We start from the raw sequence: 18,173 nt of genomic DNA on the forward strand, positions 1-18,173 counted from the left end.
TTCCAGATTCAAGAGCAATGAGTATGGAACAGTGCAGGCAACAAAAGGGTATGTTTTCTAAATGCAACCTGTGCTGCCAAAGAAAGAGAGAGAGAGACCAACAAACAGGCCGAAGGAAGCACATTCTTGAATTCATGCCCCTGCTTAAATCTGCTTAAAATATTTGCCTCGAATTCCAAAGACACTGTGAGTCTCTGTGTAAACAGCAAATTGAGCCAACTGTGTCAGGACACTTTTACCTGGATAAAACATATCAACTATTGGCTATTTTCAGTTTTAGAACAAATATACCAGAGAGTGGCCTTACAATAAACTTAGCATACTGTTCTGACTCTAAAACATGCTGTTGTTTTTTATGTCCATGAACGGCTGATTTTAATAGGTCAGGGATAAGAAGGCATGAATCTCATTCCTCTCATGCTTGTAGCTAGCAATTATCTGTTCCATATTATTGTATTTATGTTAATGTGCACAACTGCACATGGATTTGCATGTGTACCCCCCCTCTGTGGGTATATGTGTGTATTCCTATGTGTACATATAGAGAGATGAGTGATAAATACAGATGTAAATAGACATATAAAGATGTAACCACATGTACTTACTGAGCATGTGCGTAGTTATACAACCTTGTTGTTATGCTCTGAGAAAAAAAGGGGCTAACAAACAACAACCAGGAAAACTATCCCCAAAAATCAGCTCAACATTTTTGCACTAAAACATCTGATGAGCTTTCTTAGGCTGCACACAGGACAAAATCTGCTCAAAGCATCTGTTCACCCTGTTCTGCAGGACCCTATTCATGTCATGTGCCTTTCAGGCCCCAAGATGGATTCATAGGCTGGGTACTATTATTGTGTGTTTTCTCCTAACCTTTCAGGTCAGCTTCCAATAGACAGCTGGAAACGGCCTGTCACGTGGCCTTGGGGTGCCAATGTTCTGCCATAGGGGTGTCAAGACCCTGGTAGCCAGAAAAATCATTTTGAGGAATCCCAGAGATGCAGAAGACAACATACTACGACAGCTCCACGCTCTTTGGGGGCTACTCCTATGGGAGCACCAACGGGTTCGGCTACGAGGGTCCACAACAGCCCTTCCAGCCAGGCTCTCATGTGGAGGGCGACTACCAGAGGTCTGCCTGTTCCCTCCAGTCCCTTGGCAACACAACCCCTCACGCAAAAAGTAAAGACCTGAATGGGAGCTGCATGCGTCCAAGTTTGCCCCAGGAGCACCATCCACCTCCAACTGTCTCGCCGCCCCCAAACCCTGCCACCAATAGCACCAGTAACAACAGCAATAACCAGTCAGGGAGCAGTAAAAGTGCCCCCAGCAAAGCCAACCTCAGTGCAAATGCCAGTCTCACCAAGCAGATTTTCCCCTGGATGAAAGAATCGAGGCAAAACTCCAAACAGAAAAACACTTCCCCTAGCACAGGTACACTGTTCTCCTCTTCTAACCATCCACTTTCCTAACTTGTGAGGTAACAGAGCCACTGTCCAGAGGGGTCTTTTTTGGAGGAAGGATGGGGGGGAAGGATCCAGCAAGGATCCAGGTGCTGGGCATGATCCCAAGGCCACTAGCCACACACACCGGCTGGGCCAAGCAGGCTTGGCCCATCCTGCAGTGCTGACCAAACCCTCGGTTTCTTCTGAACATAACCAGGGCACCCCGGGGAAGTGCAGCCAGGCGGCTGTACACAGCCAATGTCTGGCCATGCAGATGCAGACACCCAGTGATGTGCACCTCTGATCAATCTAGAGATGAGAAAGCCAAGTGCTTGTTTTCTTCCTTCCTCTCTGCCTCCAGACACAGCAGTAAACACGGTGCTCTCTGACTGTGTGTGCCTGTAGGGAGCGTATGCATAAATACAAGGATATTTCTGCATGCATACACACATGCATCTCTAATGCAATCGCAGATAAAAAATCAGTATGAAAATAGCACTGTTGTGACAAATGAAAAAGCTCTGCAGCATGCACTTCACTACAGTAGTATTGTTTATCTAGTACATACATGCTTATATTACAAAAACATAGGTACAAATGCAATTTGGTGTTAAACAATGTGCGCGTAAATATTTCTGTTACACAAATATGAGCCGCACACAAGATGTGTATGTGTGTGTATTAACACCTTAATAAACAAAGTACCTCCCAACACTGACCCATGTTAATATTAATTGGCTTTGCAGTGAGTGGCCCCCTGCCAAATATTATTTTCTCAAAATTATCTGTTGAAAATAATCGACTCCTAAATAAATGGCCCTGGAATCCTTTTCTACATGACATGATCAAATTTTCATAAACCAGGGGCAGCTTTGGAGAACAGAACTCTTAATAAATGACATGATTATGGAGTGCAGGCTAATGCAAGGGGGTGAGGGAAGGGGGGGGTCGAACTCTTGTGCCTGTTCCAGGATTTATTAAGAAACGATGCATTCAATTTCTGCATGTAAGTAATTATCTTTTATTTCATTTCGCGGCCAGCAGAAACCTGCAGTGGCGAGAAAAGCCCTCCAGGCTCCTCGGCCTCAAAGAGAGCCCGCACAGCTTACACCAGTGCTCAGCTGGTGGAGCTGGAGAAGGAATTCCACTTCAACCGCTACCTGTGCAGACCCCGCCGTGTGGAGATGGCCAACCTGTTGAACCTCAGTGAGAGGCAGATCAAGATCTGGTTCCAGAACAGAAGGATGAAGTATAAGAAAGATCAGAAGTCAAAAGGCATGGGGTCTTCTTCTGGAGGGCCTTCCCCCACCAGCAGCCCGCCCCAGCCAATGCAATCCTCTGCCGGATTTATGAATGCCTTGCACACCATGAGCAGTAACTACGATGCCCCTTCACCGCCTTCCTTCAATAAGCCCCACCAAAATGCCTATGCCATGCCAACTAACTACCAAAACCCCATCAAAGGCTGCCCTTCCCAACAGAAGTACACCAACACGGCCCCTGAGTACGACCCCCATGTGTTACAAGGGAATGGGGTGGCCTACGGGACTCCCAGTATGCAGGGAAGTCCCGTCTATGTTGGAGGTAACTATGTGGATTCTATGCCCACCTCTGGCCCGTCCCTCTACGGCCTCAATCACCTGCCACATCCCCAGGCAGCCAGCATGGACTACAGCGGGCCTCCGCAGATGCCTCCGAGCCAGCACCACGGACCATGCGAGACCCACCCCACCTACACAGACCTTTCCACGCACCACGCATCTTCTCAGGGCAGAATCCAAGAGGCGCCCAAGCTGACCCACCTGTGATAGGGAGCAGGGACAGGCTCGAGCCAACTGGATGGGACCCAGACACGGGACAGAGAGGAGGCGAAGAGGGCAGGACTGGCTTCAGAAGCATTTGTGTCGAGCTATTTATTTAATTTTTTTTATTTCGTTGGTTTTTTTTCTTTCATTCTTAGGTTTTTGTGCTTACCATTATTATTTCTGGGTTCCTTTAGGCACAATTTCCAATCATTTCAGTATTTACTGACAAAAGCAGCTTTCTCTCTGAAGAGATATACCTCCCGTGGGTCAACACAAATGCTTCTGAAGCTGTTTTCGGGTAGATTTGTGGGAATCTAGCAGATTTTTTAGCAGCAACATCCTTAATTTTCAAACTACCGATTACCAATGGTAATCCTTGGACAGTGGACAGCAGAATAGCCAGCCAGCCAAATCTTAAACAGTTGGTGTCTCTGCATCTACAGAAACCTACACACCTGTCCATATAGGCAATCAAAAGAGATTCCCAAGAAAACTACCCTCCTCTTCAACTTCTTCTCTAGAAAAATGTTGTGCTTTCCTTTCCAGCCTTCAGAGGAAGGGCATCCTTTTTTGATGAGTAACTTCCCACAAATCCCCACATAAACTGCAAATATACACACCTGCCAACATGTAGAATTCACACTCTTCCCCTCTTACCCCACCTCCCCTCTCAAAAATAATTAAAAAAAAAAAAATAGAATAAGGGAGGTCTAAGAATTGCAAAAGGTTCAGGAAACAAGTTTCTGAAATGCCTAAAAACCCACCCACACTAACAGCAGTCCAAAGAGAGGAAGAAAGAGTTGACAGGTCTGAATATTTTTCCACCTTTGCCACTGATGATGTGAAGTTTCCATTTTTCCATTTGATGACACCGTTGGTTGACTTTTTTTTTTTTTTTCGGGGGGGTGGGGAGGGAGTGGGGGGATGTTTCTTAGGGTTCATTGACAGAAAAGCAATCTTAAGACTTAGAAGTCCTATGCTTCTTTACTCCTCTTCTCCTGACCTTACGTGAAAACAGGGTATATTTGAACAAATGGAATGTCCTCCAATAGAAGCAGAAGTGAATGGATCTCTAGTATTTGCTAATGCTTTCTTGTCTGGACATCTTTGTTGCACTTAGAGTTTACATATAATGGGTATAAAAACAATTTTGAAGGGCGTCCGTCCAACTCAGTCGAGATGTCCTTCAATAGGTGTGTGTTCTGGTGAACATTCATATATATTTATTGGTTATAGCCAGTTTAAAATATTTTCCTTTTTGTATTATTTATCCCCAATATTATGTATTTATATGAGGAAAAAAAAAAGAATCAAATTGTACTTTTTTAGTATTTACTTGTTATAAAGGACATTGTGTTTCCTCGTCATTGTACAACAAGCTTATTTTAGTTATTGTAATTTAGAAAGACCAGTAGTTTTATGTTACCTTCGTACTTATGAATAATGTAATTAGTTCTACTGGAGGCATGAGAGCAGAACCAGCCTGTAATTGTATAGTCCCGGTTAGAAGAGCTAGAGCTGACCCCTCCCTCCCACCTCGCCCTCCTCTCCGGAGTTTTCTTTGTTCTTACAGTAGTTATTTTATTTCCTTGCTTAAGGGTCGTCTGTTGAGCAATTCTTGAATAAACTTTCTGTTATCAATTTTATCTCGTCCCATCAGTCGGATTTAAAAGCAGAGAAAGAAAAAACGAAAAAGAAAAAAAAAAATAGAAGGAGAAGAACGGGCAGAAGAGGGAGCGGGGGGGGGGAGAGGAGCGAGCGAGGTCCCGGAGGGGCCGGGGCCGGGGCCGGGGCCGGGGCCGCTCCCGCCCCGGGCCTGCTCCCGCCCGCGGCACAAAGGGGTCACGTGGCGCGGGGCCGCGCTGCCATTGGGCCGCCGCGAGCACAAAGGCGGGCGGCGCACAAAGGGCGCGGGCCGCGCGCGGGGAGTTCCGAGGCGCTGCGCGGGCACGGCCGCGGGCACGCGCCCTCCCCTTGGGGTTGGGGCAGGTGGAGGTGGAGGTGCTGCCGCTGCCGGGCGGGGTGGGCTTTGGGAGGTCCCGGGGAACACCGGCAGCACCACGCCACCGGGACCGGGCCTGCCGCGTGCCCGGCCGGCGGAGAAGCGGCGCCGGGTCCCAGGGTAACAACCACAACGACGGCACGGGGCGGCACGGAGCCCCGGGGCCGCTTTTCCTCCCGGCGCTGCCGCTGGGCTGTGCCGACCCGTGCAGGGAGCGACCCTCCCTTCGGGGAGGCTGTCACGTAAAAGCACAAAAGCGTGCGCGCTGCGCTGGGGATCGGGGCAAATAAAGGGAGCTTGGCCTGGGCTGCGGCTCGGGGGAGGCTTCTTTCCCCTGTCGCTGAATGCGGTGCTCTCAGTGCCACGTCCCGGTCGCCATTTGCTGGGTTTGTGGCAGGGATTCCCGGGAACTGGTTAAAAATCGGCACGGAGAAGCCAGTACCGAGCACGCAGCGCGGCACAGCTCGTGCTGCCGTCAGAGGGGTTCTCGCCTGCCCCCGGCCCTGTAACTCCTCGCAGCCTCCGGCCCGATCTGTGTCCCCCCGTTGCGGGCGCAGACACGGCTTTGTCTTAAACGGGTGCGTTTCCGAACCGCTCGCTACCCGTGCGGATTCCTTGCTGCTGGGCGATGCCTCTCCCCTTGAGTACGGGGATTTATTTTTGTTCCTGTTGCCTCCGCATGGTGCGTGGGAAAAAAAAATAAAAAAATTGCTCTTTCCCGGTTGTATTTTGTTTCGTTTTGTTTTGTTTCGGCACTTCAGTGTCAGTAAAAGCAGTGAATCCCGTTGGGGCAGCATCCCTTTTACACCCCAAACTCCTCTGCTGCACCCCAGCCCCCCGGTGAACCACACCGCGCGTCCCTCGGAGAGCAACGAGGAACCAGGAGCCTAAAGACAAAGCCTGAAACCGTCAAAACGCCACTTCAGTCCAAAAAAAGCAAGAAATGATCGGAAACCAAACTATGAATTAGGACATAAGTCTCTATCTGACAGGATTTATGTTTATTTCGATGACCACGTACACGGATAATAAATCTTTAGGGAAATTCTACCAAACTCTAAAGCCCTCAATCGAAGTGCGTTTTGTAATTTTAGTTTTAGTTTTTATTATTATTTTAATTTTTATTTGTCATTTTGCTAAACTGTGGTTGGGTGTCTAGTTCAGCTTTAGATTTATTATGTGTTTCTCTAAAACCCGTGCCACCCACACGGATGCTTTAACTGACAAAAGTTTCTAGGCTTCTCCCTGTGTGAATGCAGCCTGCCAATCCTCCTCTGCTGCAAAATGGGAGAAATGGAGCTTTACCAAACAAACGAAAACCCAGCCAGATTTCCATTTTGCAGCAGGCAACTTTTTTTTTTTTTTCCTAGAATTTTTTATTTTTTACACTTCCCAAATTCTGGGCCCTGGATTAAACTTTTCGACTCTTTCTTGCTTGAAGTAACTCCTTAGCAAAAGCCAAAGTTCTTTGCTGAGTGAGTTAGGCTGAGCTGTCAAATTCTTTTGAGAAAAAGATTGATCGTTTCTCTCTTTTTTTCGGTTTGTGTGGACCTGGCCACTTTAAAATAAAAAAAAAAAAAAAAAAAAAAAGGAAGAAGAAAAAAAAAGAAGAAGAAGAAAAAAGAAAATCATCCTGGGAAATTACTTTTCATTTTATTTATTTTGTAAACTCTGGAAGTGGATCTGTTCATTGGCAGGGAGAAACGGGGAGAAAAAGGATGGGAAGGCAGAAATGCGATTTCAAAGGTATCTGTGACCTTAAAAACACATTTGGCTTTTAAGGAAAGCGTAAAGGGTGCGTTGAGTGTCGCTTTGGAAGCAGGATTGCGCTGTTTCTTTAAAAGTAGTTTAACGAGGTAAATCTGGCCGATCTACCTGGACTTGACGTAAACGATTACTTGATTTCCTAAGCGCCTCATACCCAGGCTCAGCCACAAACCTGCGGACCGGACCGTCCCACAACGCATCCGCACGGCGGGCCCGTACCCGCGGCGGTGCCGAGGGCCCTGCTCGCCTGCGGTTCGGGGCCTTCTCCCCGGCTGCGGGAGGGCACCTCGGGTAGGCAAAGGCCCTTTTCCCACGCCCGCCTCCCCCGGGGGGAACCAAATGTCCCGAGCCCAGAGACGGTGTCCCCGCGGAGCCGCCCGGCACCGGCAGCACCGGGAAGTGCGGGTAGCACCGGGCAGTGCAGGCAGTGCGGGCAGTGCGGGCAGAGCGGGCAGTGCAGGCAGTGCGGGCAGTGCAGGCAGTGCGGGCAGAGCGGGCAGTGCAGGCAGAGCGGGCAGTGCAGGCAGTGCAGGCAGAGCGGGCAGTGCAGGCAGTGCGGGCAGTGCGGGCAGTGCGGGCAGTGCGGGCAGTGCAGGCAGAGCGGGCAGTGCAGGCAGTGCGGGCAGTGCGGGCAGTGCGGGCAGTGCGGGCAGAGCGGGCAGTGCAGGCAGTGCGGGCAGCAGCTCCTTGCCTGCTGGCCCCGCGGAGCCTCCCGCAGCCCACCGAGGAGGGATGGCGGGGATGCTTTTCTGGGGATCTTCTCTCGCCTTTTTTTTTAATCAATTAAAGAAAATAATGCGTTCTGTTTGCCACCAGACCCCGCCTGCCATTGGCCGCGGATGGCCACGTGACCACGAATTGGCTGCAATTTCGCCCCAGTCTCGAGTTTAATAGAGCAAGGTCCCCATACGCCTGTATTATCAGCAATATAACAATTATAAAAAGCCCGAGAACCATCATCATCACTGCCATAAAAACTGAGGCCCTCAGATTTCTTCCTCTCTTCCCCTCCTCCTTCCTCCCCCCCTCCCGCTTTTTAAAGCCTGGGCCCTGGAAAAGCCATGAATTTTGAATTTGAGAGGGAGATCGGGTTTATAAATAGCCAGCCTTCGCTCGCAGAGTGCCTGACGTCTCTTCCCGCTGTCCTGGAGACATTTCAAACTTCATCAATCAAGAACTCGACATTAATTCCTCCTCCTTTTGAGCAAACCGTCGTCAGCCTGAATCCTTGTTCCAGCAGCCAAGGAAGACCGAGGAGCCAAAAAAGAGCATCTCATGGCCTGCTCCAGCCCCAGCCTCCGGCACAGCCCGGCCCCTTGGCAGCGGAATTCCCCTGGATGAAGGAGAAGAAATCGTCCAAGAAAGCAACCCAGGCTCCATCCTCGTCTTCCTCCTCTTCCCCCCCATCATCTTCCTCGTTGCCGATCCCTGCCGCAGGATCTCCCGCAGGTTCGTATAATAAGGGGATGAGGGGGTGTTTGCTGAAATCGGAGAGGATTCGAATGATGAACAGTCCCCGCCGTCCCACCAGCAGCTTTGCCCTGGCTCCCCAGCAGACTTTGCCTCCCCGAAACTGTGTCACGCAATAAAATGCACCGCAGCAATGTACACCGCCGAGGGGACGGGTATTTATCCCCCCCGCAAATAAAAGAGAAATTGCTGCAACTTCTGCGAAAGCAAAGAGATTTCCGGGGGAGTCGGGCTTTTTATGAGCTACAGCGGGGAGACTTGGCAGCTGAGTCACAGCTCCATTTTCTTGACTTTCCCTCCCAGCCTTGATTTTCCTTACAACCTAGAGGGAAAAAAAAAAAAAAAAAAAAAAAAAAAGAACGGAGGGAGGAAAGAAAGACGGGTGGGTAACTCTGAGGCTGCTGCGAGCAAGATGAGGAGGCAGAAAGACGGAGAGCAGGGCTCCCCAACAACCAGCACAGTGGGGAGAGACAGCTCACCATCGCAAAACTGATACACCCCCAAATCCTCCAACCCCCAGGCAAACTAACATCTCTCCAAGGCGTCCCTTGGCCAGGGAGCTCAGTAACCCTGGCCAGGGACCCTCCTTCCCCCGGGACAAAATGTGTAAGTGTAATTAACTGTTTATGTATTTTCCTAGCACCGTTCAGGTAAAAAAAAATGTTCAGGCAGAAAGGCAGACACCACATTGGCCAGATAACACAGGAATCGAAGCCCACAGCATCAGTCCCTAACCTACTGGCGGGGAAAAAAAAAAAAAAAAAAAGGGTCGAAATTCCCCATGTTTGCGTGTCTGCGAAGGGGGCAGAGAAGAAAGGTCTCTAAAGGGAGAGGCCAGGGAGCAAAATCCTTTCTCCTCCTTGGGGGCAAGGGTACCGGAGAGCGATTTCCAACCTTCTTCCACAGTGGGAAGAGCTTAATTAAACATTTATCTTCTCTCGCAGCGGCTCCCCAACCCTCCCCCCACCCCCGCTCGGTAGTGCGGGGCACGGTCTGCCCTGCCCGCTGCAAGGAGGGGACGGATCCAGACCCTCCATCCGCGCACCGGCCCCCCTCCCTCTTTTGCAACGTGCGGTTTTGTGTGTTTAAGACACCCAGGGGCTCGCAGACACCAGCGGCTCCAGGAGGCTCCGGACGGCGTACACCAACACGCAGCTCCTGGAGCTGGAGAAGGAATTCCACTTCAACAAATACCTCTGCAGGCCCCGCCGGGTGGAGATCGCGGCTCTGCTCGACCTGACCGAGCGGCAAGTCAAGGTCTGGTTCCAGAACCGCCGCATGAAGCACAAGCGGCAGACGCGGCACAAAGAGCCCCCCGACGGGGACGCCCTCTGCCCCGGCCCGGACGAGGGCAGCGACCCCCTGGACGAGGCCGAGGACGGCCCCACGATGGGGCCCAGCCGCGGCCAGGCGCGCCCCGAGCCGCCCGGGGGCCCCCGGAGTCCGGCGCAGCCCCGCGCCGCCGCCTCCCGCCCGCAGCGCGCCCGCCCCGGCGGCCGGGACTCGCCTTCGCTGCCGGAGCTGGGCATCTTCTCGGCAGAGCCCTGCCTGCAGCTCTCCCCCGACCTGCAGGACTCCCTCGGGAGCCCCGTCCACTTCTCCGAGGAAGACCTGGACTTCTTTGCAAGCGCACTTTGCGCTGCAGAGCTGCAGCAGCTGAATTTCCAGTAGCGGGCCCGCTCCCCGCCTGCCGCTGCTGCCCCGCCAGGCCGAGGCGCCCCCGGCCCCGCCGCCAGCTGCCCCCGGCTGCGGGGAGGGGGGGGGCGCCCCCGAAAACGCCCCCGAGCCACCATTCGTTCAATCACCCCCCCCCGCGCCCCAAACTCTTTCTTCCGAGACTCGCGTTGCAGGACCCGAATCACAGTCGCAGTATTTATTTTACAAGGCTCACATAAAAGAGTAGGGGTTTTATTATTATTTTGTAATTAAAGCCAGGTTCTTAATTACAGGCTTATTTCTTATTTATTTTAAAGACGGCGCCCGATTGTTCTCACGCACATCAGACATGTCAGGCCTCGAGAGAAAACATTTGTAAATCCTTCAAGTGACTTTCTCAGGAATCAGAATGAGACTTTTAGATTTCCTAATAAAATGATAATGATAATAATAATAATAAAACAGAGGAATTTTCTTTCCTCTTTTTAAGTTTTAGATGTAGACTATTTATTAAAATCTTTTAATAGTAAATGACAAATTATTTATTGTACATTATTTTCATAGAGTAAATAAATGCCTTTACAAAACTAAGAAACGTGGGTTGCTACATATTTCATTCGAAATTGTTCTCTCTCTTTTTTTTTTTTTTTTTTTCCTAAACCAGTCTCCTTCCTCTTCCCTGATTTGCAGCAATCTGGTGTCTTTATAGTCTGTTCATGTGCACTGAGAGAGAGGACAAAAGAAATTGCTCCCAACTAATACTGCAAAAGGCTTCGTGAGTCAGAAATATTTGCCCTGTTCCGTTCTGTCTGCGTTTCCTTTGAGCTTGTTTTTTACTGTTATTATTATTATTATTTTTAATAAATCGAAGCCCGGTATTTGTTTCCCATGCTAACACTCGCTGGTGTGTTTTTGTGACTCCCTCCCGTAAACACGGCTCGGGCCGAGGGGAAGGCAGCACAAAGGCAGCGCCGCGGAGCCCCCGCACATTCCGCTCCCGTGCTGGGGGCGGGGGCGCAGCCCCCTGCAGCCGTTCGCGCAGCCAGGCCCGGAGCGGTCAGCGCTGCCCCTTGCCGTGAGCCCACTCCTCCGTCTCTCATCGCTTTCAGCAGGAAATAGAAACGTGCCACATCGCAGTTATAAGTATTTTAAATGTTCCCGACTACCAAAAAAAAAAGGCGGAAAAAAGGGGGATTTCGAGTAAGTGCAAAACATGGGTAGTGTGAGCCATCATTTTGGCCAACAAAAAAAAATACTACAGAGGGCAGAGGGGGAAGAGATTAGCCTGAAAGAGGCATTCTTTTTTTCATCCTCCGTCTTTTCAGCAGCAAAACCCAGAAAACCTCCGGCCTCGTAAATCTGCGGTCTCCTTCCGCAGCAGTTTGCGCAGCTCTGTCTCGGCTCGCGGATCTCTTCACGAACGCGGTCTAGCAACGTGCGATTTTAAACACAAACCTCACATATCAGGGAGGGAGGGCGCGAGGCGGAGGGGGTGGGGAGGCTTATGAATGGAAGGGGGTCAGCGCAGGAATCAATCGCGGTGACACCCAAAATAAATCACATTACGTCTTTGCTAAGTCACCGGTGGTTCCTCGGGCACGGCAGAACCCCGGCGGGGGGCGTCTGCGCGCGGGGCGAGCCCGGGGGCGCCGCGGGCAGGGGCCGAGGGGGGCGCGGGGAGCAGCCGAGCGGCCCCTACCCGCGGCGCTGCCCCGGCCCCGGCCCCAGGGCCAGAGGAGGGCCGGCGAAGGGCGGCCCGCGGCGGCCGGGGGCAGCGAGCCGCGCCCGGAGGGGCCCGGCCCCGTGGGGCTCCCCGGGGCCGTGGTCTCCGTCCCGCGGGGCCGTTCCGGCGCTCCGGCGGCTGGGCGGAGCCGCCCCCCCGCGGGCCAGGGCCTGGGAACGCGCTCGCTCGTTCTGTGCTTTCGTGTTGGGGGCGTCGGAGCCGGGCTCGCTTTCTGCTTCGGGCAGTAAAAGGAAATAAAACGAAAGAAAGCAAGCCCTCGACAGATGTTCTCGAAATTGCTGTGCGAAGATCTGGGTTATCGCTCCCCGCCGGAACAAAGGCAGGCTGGTTTTACGGCTACCTTTTCACTCGGAATGACACCGCTGGCCTCCCTCCCAATCAAGCGAGCAGACGTTTCAGACCTGCTAGCAGCTCGCTCCGGGAAGGAGTCAGTCTATACTGAAAATGGACGTGGATGGCAGTTACGGTTCGCAGGTGAACGTTACCAAAAGCACCCTCCCGTTGACGAAAGGAAGCGGCCGGTGCGCGGCCCGCGGGGGCTGCAGCCCCCGGCCGGGAGTCGCCCCCCGCTACGCTGCCCCCTCTCCCGACTCCTTCGCTCTGGAAGTCCTCGAGCCAGGCGGGGGAGGCTGGGGGGTGGGGGTGGGGGAGGGAAAGCCCAGGCCCAGCCCAAGTCCCACAGAAGGCTATTCATTATCTTTAAGTTTATTTAATATCTCCAGCTTCTGGAACATACTCAGCGGCAGCGTTGGCGCTGCCAGACGCTGTCTATCAAAGCGCCATTTGTTCCAGTGCTTTACAGATCCCCCCTCGCCCCCCCCCCCCGCCCCGCAGCACTCCGGAGAACGGGCTTGTTGCGGGGCGGCCGGAGCCGGCGTTCGGTGGCGGGGGGGCGCGCAGCCCCCGCGCTCGGCGCTGCCTCGGCCCGGGCCGGGGCCGCTCCCGTGCCCCGCCGGGCTCACGCGTGTGCTCGTCCCGTGCGCCTGGGGCGGGGGGGGGGGGGTTCTCGTTCACCCGAAGCCGCGTAGATCGGCCTCTCTTGGCGAATGGAACTCGCAGCGGATCTCCACGGCACAGCCGCCCTTTCCGCGTGGAAGGGAGGAGGGGAAGCGAGAGGCGGAGGGGGACGCACACTCCTTCCTCCTCGGTGTCCCCCATGCGGCGCGGCCCACGCAGGAGCAGACCCGGGGTGGGGCGGGAGCGGAGGGCTCCACCGACGTACACCCTGACACCTTATCAATACAAATCTCTAACAAGGGCCCTTCTGCAGGTCGTAATGACTTCTCAAAGTTGCTGCAGGTCTAGAAAGCATGCCAGTCACAGCCACAGATCAATTCTACACCCACGGAAAGTGACTTAATAAATGGAACCTCGCCAGTTATTATCCTTGCTAACAGCAGGCCCTTTCTTATTTGTCCTAATTAGCAAGACTGAAATGTCGGAGGAAAGAAGGGGAATATTCAATAAAATCTAAATTATTGAATGACTGTAAGATTTCGCCATCAGTTCAGCCATTCTTTACCTTCTTCAAAATGTCAAACAAATGGGGAATGCATATTTGCAACCCTGCCCTTCTGTTCTGTGCAACTGGAGGGCATACATTAAGCATATTAAGCGTATTCAGCTCTTGATCGTTGTCAAAACAGTGCAATTGCCTCACGATTATTAACCTAGAAATATGCAAATGAGATACACTCGCACGTGTTGTAGGGATGCTAAAGTAATATTTATCTTGTGCTGGTCTAGTCTGGGGATGTGTTTGCTAAAGAGCTACTCGAAGCCCTGAAGATGTTGAACTAACCCATTAGAGCCATGGGAAGGCCCAGGGCGGAAAACCTTCTGTGAAGGAAACGCGGGCGAGACCGAGTGGCAGGCCCCGAGCCTTTGATGTGAGAGGTGGGAAGCGTTTACTTCTCCCGGGGAATCACCCCGACCGCCCTCCGGAGCTGCCGGTGCCAGACTTCGGCTTTCCGGGAACTACTCTGTTTTCTCAGCTGAGTCGTAGCATTTGTCCCGCATTGAATGCATCCCTGTCCTGACTGGCAGGAGCTTGAGAAACTTTCCTAAGGCTCCATCACCGTCAAAGCAAGGAGCTGGGACAGGGCACCTTCCTCTGCTCACCCTCCTGGCACCTCCCGCCTCCAACTTTGCCGGTTACTCTTTCCCTTCTAAGGGGGAAATGAGTGTTGGATTCAGAGAAACTACCTTAGGAAACGCTGCTGTTAACCCAGGTGAACCTAGGTCTCAAAGCCAGGGGGATACTATTTAGAATCGTGCCGGCTGACATCACTAATGCTGACCTACCAATACCGGCAATACCGATGAAGATGTGAATAAAGCCAAGCACGTCGGGTCTAGGTGGAGCTAGCCCACTTCTGGTCCGCCGGGTGCTGATAACTGCAGGGACCGGAGTGAACCCGAAGAGCTTGGGGCTCCCCGGTTCAGTTCCGGCCCTGCACCCCTCAGTGGGGCTGCCGCCCCGGGCAGGGCGCCCCTGTGCGCAGGAGGGACACAGACATCTCCTCCCCGAGGCTTAAGCGAACCTCGGTGGCCAGACGAGTGGACTGGATCACAGGCACCTCTGCCCTGGGGATCACGGAGGCACAGCCGATGCGAATCACAGGCAATAAGGACAGGTTCCCCGAAGCCAGCGGGAGGAGTTTGATCTTTCGATGCACGAGGAGGTGGGATTTGAAGCGGTTGTGCCACGCTCAGAAAAAGAAATACAGAAACAGTTCTTTCTCACCCAAATATTCCACTCAAAATGTCACTCAAGAGGCCGAGAACAGAAACCAAGTCTCTCTGACCGGCTAAGAGGGTTTCTATCCGCCCCCGGGGGATGGTGACGGCCCGTCCAGAGATCTGCACGAACTGACTCCAAGCCAAGCCGCCAAATGCCCGGCGGCTCTTGGGGCGCAGCAGATTCCCGAGAAGGGACATCGCGCTCCAGCCGCCCCCGGGGCCTGGCCCGGCCTTCTGCCGGCCCCCGAGCGCGGCAGATAAGAAGCGTTGTATCTTATCTGAAGTGTCTCGTATTCATTCTGCAGCACGGAGATAGCCCCGTGCTTGTAACTCATGCAAGGGATTCCTTTCAGCATTTCTTTGGAATCCCAAACTTTGAAGCATTTTCCCATATTATTATTTTCTCTCTTCAGTTTTTAGACTCAAATATACTCAGGCTTAGTAGGCTATGATTTAACCATGCCACATGGTTACCGAGACTGTAAATTTCTGACAATTTCTAAGGACAAGTCCTTTTCGGTGATAACGAAGCCCGCAGCCAAACACGCATCCCGAGCGTCATCGCTGCTTCTTATAAATCACCCCACGAGGAGCCAGAACTGACATTTCTTACGCACAACACAAACTTTCTCCGCAGAGAGTTATCTTAAACTCCAAAATGAAGCATCTGTAGACTCTGTGTGCTCTGGAGCCTTTGGAAATGCTCCATTTCTTCTGTGTCGCCTGCACAGAAAACTCCCAAGTCTGCCCCGGGTAAAGATTTCTTACAAGAAAGAAACGCCTTCAGAAGGGCCTTATCCTTCGTGTCAGGCAAGTTGTCTCAGCAAGCAAAGCTGCTCTTCGGGTGAAATCTCCCTTTGGTCTCTCCCCAGGCTGCTGCAGTCCCGAGTGTCACGGGGCTTGCTTTACGCCGCTAAAAGAAAGACATTGCACTCAATAAAAGCTTTGTTTTAATAAGATGCCTTCATCGGTTTGGAACAAAAGGCGTGGTTTTCTCGAGGGGGCCCAAAGCCTCGTCCTCGTTAACAGTGCAAGCGCGCGGGTGTGCTTCCAAGAGGGGCAGCAAGCCCACGAGCTGCCCTACGTTTTGTTCACCACGGCCCTCTGCTTCGCGGGGGGCGGAGGGGCCAAGGGCACTCGGGGCGTTTGGGCACGAGAAGCCTCCTGCCACCGACAGCTTCGCGGGAAAAGTGATGTTATTCTCGGTTCTTATCTGCTTATCGGGCTGGGTGTGGGTGGCAATGGCTCCCGAGGCGTGCCAGGCCCCGGGCTGGAAGGAGGCCGAGGAGGGAGCTCCCCTTGTGCTCCCTCCTTTCCTCCTCCACTGACCGACCGCTCTCTTGGGCAACGCAGTTTCTTTTTCCAGGAATCAAAGACCTGAAACCTCCCCACTGGCCCTCTCCGCTCACTCATCTCGAGATATTTTGTTTTAATCCCGTCGGTTTGGGGGGTGGGGTGGGGCAGAAGAATTACTGTCTTCCTTAGCACGTGAGTGAAAATCAAGCAATAGATATGACTAAAGGCTAATTAACTATTTTCGTGGTGTGAGGGAGGAGGCAAAGCTCTGGTAATTTGAGAACCTCCACTTACACATTTTCTTCGGATGTTTTGACCACCTCCCTTCTCTCAGCTTTCCATAAGGGGTTTTAACGGAATAAATGTTTAAATAATAGCATTATGCTCGCCAGGCGACTGCTTGTTACCAATAGTCTGGTATTTCTTTCACCTGCAGTATCGAAACTGGTTCTCACACCTTCTCCGCAAAGAGAACGAAAACCAAGCATAACGACAGCAGTGACCTGATAGCGGTTCCAGCGCTAGGAGGGAAATTTGGAAAAGCGGTTCCCCGGCGATTCCCAGTGTGCTCGCGTGCTCATTGCTGCTGCGGCTTTCGAAAATGCCGCGCAGCAGCCACAGGCCGTGCATTCTGGGGAAGAGCACGTTGCTCCGGGGGAGGAAGGCGGCGCCGGGGCAGCGCGGGCCGAAGCGGAGCCCCCCGAGCCGGGCAACGCAGCGCAGCGCACCCCGCCCGCCGCCCGCTTCCCGGTTCCGCTGCAGCCGGCGGCTGCCGCTGCCCCGCCGAAGGCCGGGAGGCGGCTCGGCCCCCGGCCGGGGAGCCCGGCACCTGCCGCCCCGAAGTCTGCCCGGTCTTGCGCTACCCGGGCTCCGCGAGCAGATGGCGAATGCCCGAGCGGGAGGGCGACGTCCCCTTGCTGGGAGGAAATTGGCTCCAGCCCCCCATGCTCTGAGCGCGACAACTGCCTCCACGGAGGGGAAGAAAACCCTTAGCCGAAGTGGTTTCACCTCTATGCACCCCCGTCTCAGCTCTACCTTCGCCTTCACACGCCCACCTCCTCGGTAGCTTCTTTTCCCGAAGAAGCCATGGCTTGGAGTGGCTTCCAGGGGTCCAAGGACCACATTTTATTCCTGCTTGGGTCGGGATCTCTGCTCTGTTCCAGGGCCAAAATTTTGATCCCGTCCCATACGATTATTCCGTCCACCAAAGAAGCTGTGTTACCCCCCCAGAACTGCCTCAGGTCTGAGTGGAGCTTAATAGCAAAACTTTTTCTTCCATAACTCCGCAGAAGTGAGCTATCTCGGAGCTAATTTTGCAGTTCCAGAAGACAGCTGTATTTTAATGACATAAAGCACCCCCTTAATGTAACAGTGGAGTGAGATCATGGTGCAAAATTATCAGACAATACGAAACAAATAGTTCAAGGATGAAATAAACATCTATCCTTTTTTTTTTTTTTTTTTTTTTCATTTTACATCCATAAATCATCTATTGTAAGTACCGTTTAAATATAATACATTCAATTTAAGCGCGAACACAATACAATACAAAAAGCACTCCTGGAATCAAATTAGAAACCGATTTCTTTTGCAAGGGAAATTACGTGAGAGTTGCTTTGAATCTCTATAATCACTTTCTGTGTTTTCTGTTTTATGCAAAAAAAAAGAGGTATCCAGTTTCAGAGAACATTTGTATCGTAAAGTATTTTCTTCTTGAGTATCTCAGCATCAGCAAAGTCTGCAGAATACACGAATAAGTAGTAACACGGCACTGGAAATAGTTTCTCTTTATTATTTTTATTGAAGGACGAGAGACGTAGTTGACTAAATATCACGTCTTCTCTCGAGGGCATTTGAACATGGGAGGAGGGCTGATGCTATTGCCGTTTCTTAACAAATGTTACCCCAACGGGTTGCATCAGCCAAACCTCTGAACTAAAGAACGTGCTTACGCCTTTCAAAGTGAACTTTTGGCCTGATTAAAAAAAAAAAAAAAGTGCCCTCCTGGTTCTTCCTAGAGGCTGAATAAGTAGTAAATATCCTGACAAGTAACAAATGACTGTGGGCGTCATATTGTTGGGTGCTCTTGTCTCCCTTCTGCTAACAAGTAAATAAATGTTGCCTACCTATGTTTCCATTCTCTGAGCAGTGAGTGGCCGGACTGAAGTCAGTGTCTTTCCACCTACTCATCACAGGGACTCTGCTAGAGGAAAGCTCCGGTCTTACAGCAGACTCAGGAAAAGACC

At 52.1% G+C, this 18,173-nt stretch overlaps 2 protein-coding genes across 3 annotated transcripts; both read left to right on the top strand.

Moving 5' to 3' along the window:
- Positions 1-998: 998 nt before the first annotated feature.
- Positions 999-3,253, top strand: HOXB3 (homeobox B3; the record flags this gene model as incomplete). 2 transcript variants are annotated; one of them, XM_084300951.1, is made up of 2 exons in its annotated part: positions 999-1,434; positions 2,487-3,253. In XM_084300951.1, 2 exons carry the CDS (start codon positions 999-1,001, stop codon positions 3,251-3,253), a joined length of 1,203 nt encoding a protein of 400 aa, XP_084157077.1. The 2 variants fall into 2 exon arrangements, with proteins under 2 accessions (XP_084157077.1, XP_084157078.1); XM_084300952.1 differs by having other exon boundaries at positions 2,490-3,253.
- A 4,827-nt stretch (positions 3,254-8,080) lies between these two features.
- Positions 8,081-10,519, top strand: HOXB2 (homeobox B2; the record flags this gene model as incomplete). The annotated part of the gene is made up of 2 exons (XM_084301338.1): positions 8,081-8,468; positions 9,580-10,519. 2 exons carry the CDS (start codon positions 8,081-8,083, stop codon positions 10,158-10,160), a joined length of 969 nt encoding a protein of 322 aa, XP_084157464.1. The 3' UTR covers positions 10,161-10,519.
- Positions 10,520-18,173: the final 7,654 nt, after the last annotated feature.

This window comes from Netta rufina (assembly GCF_964035555.1).
Source record: "Netta rufina genome assembly, chromosome: 24".
NCBI lineage: Eukaryota > Metazoa > Chordata > Aves > Anseriformes > Anatidae > Netta > Netta rufina.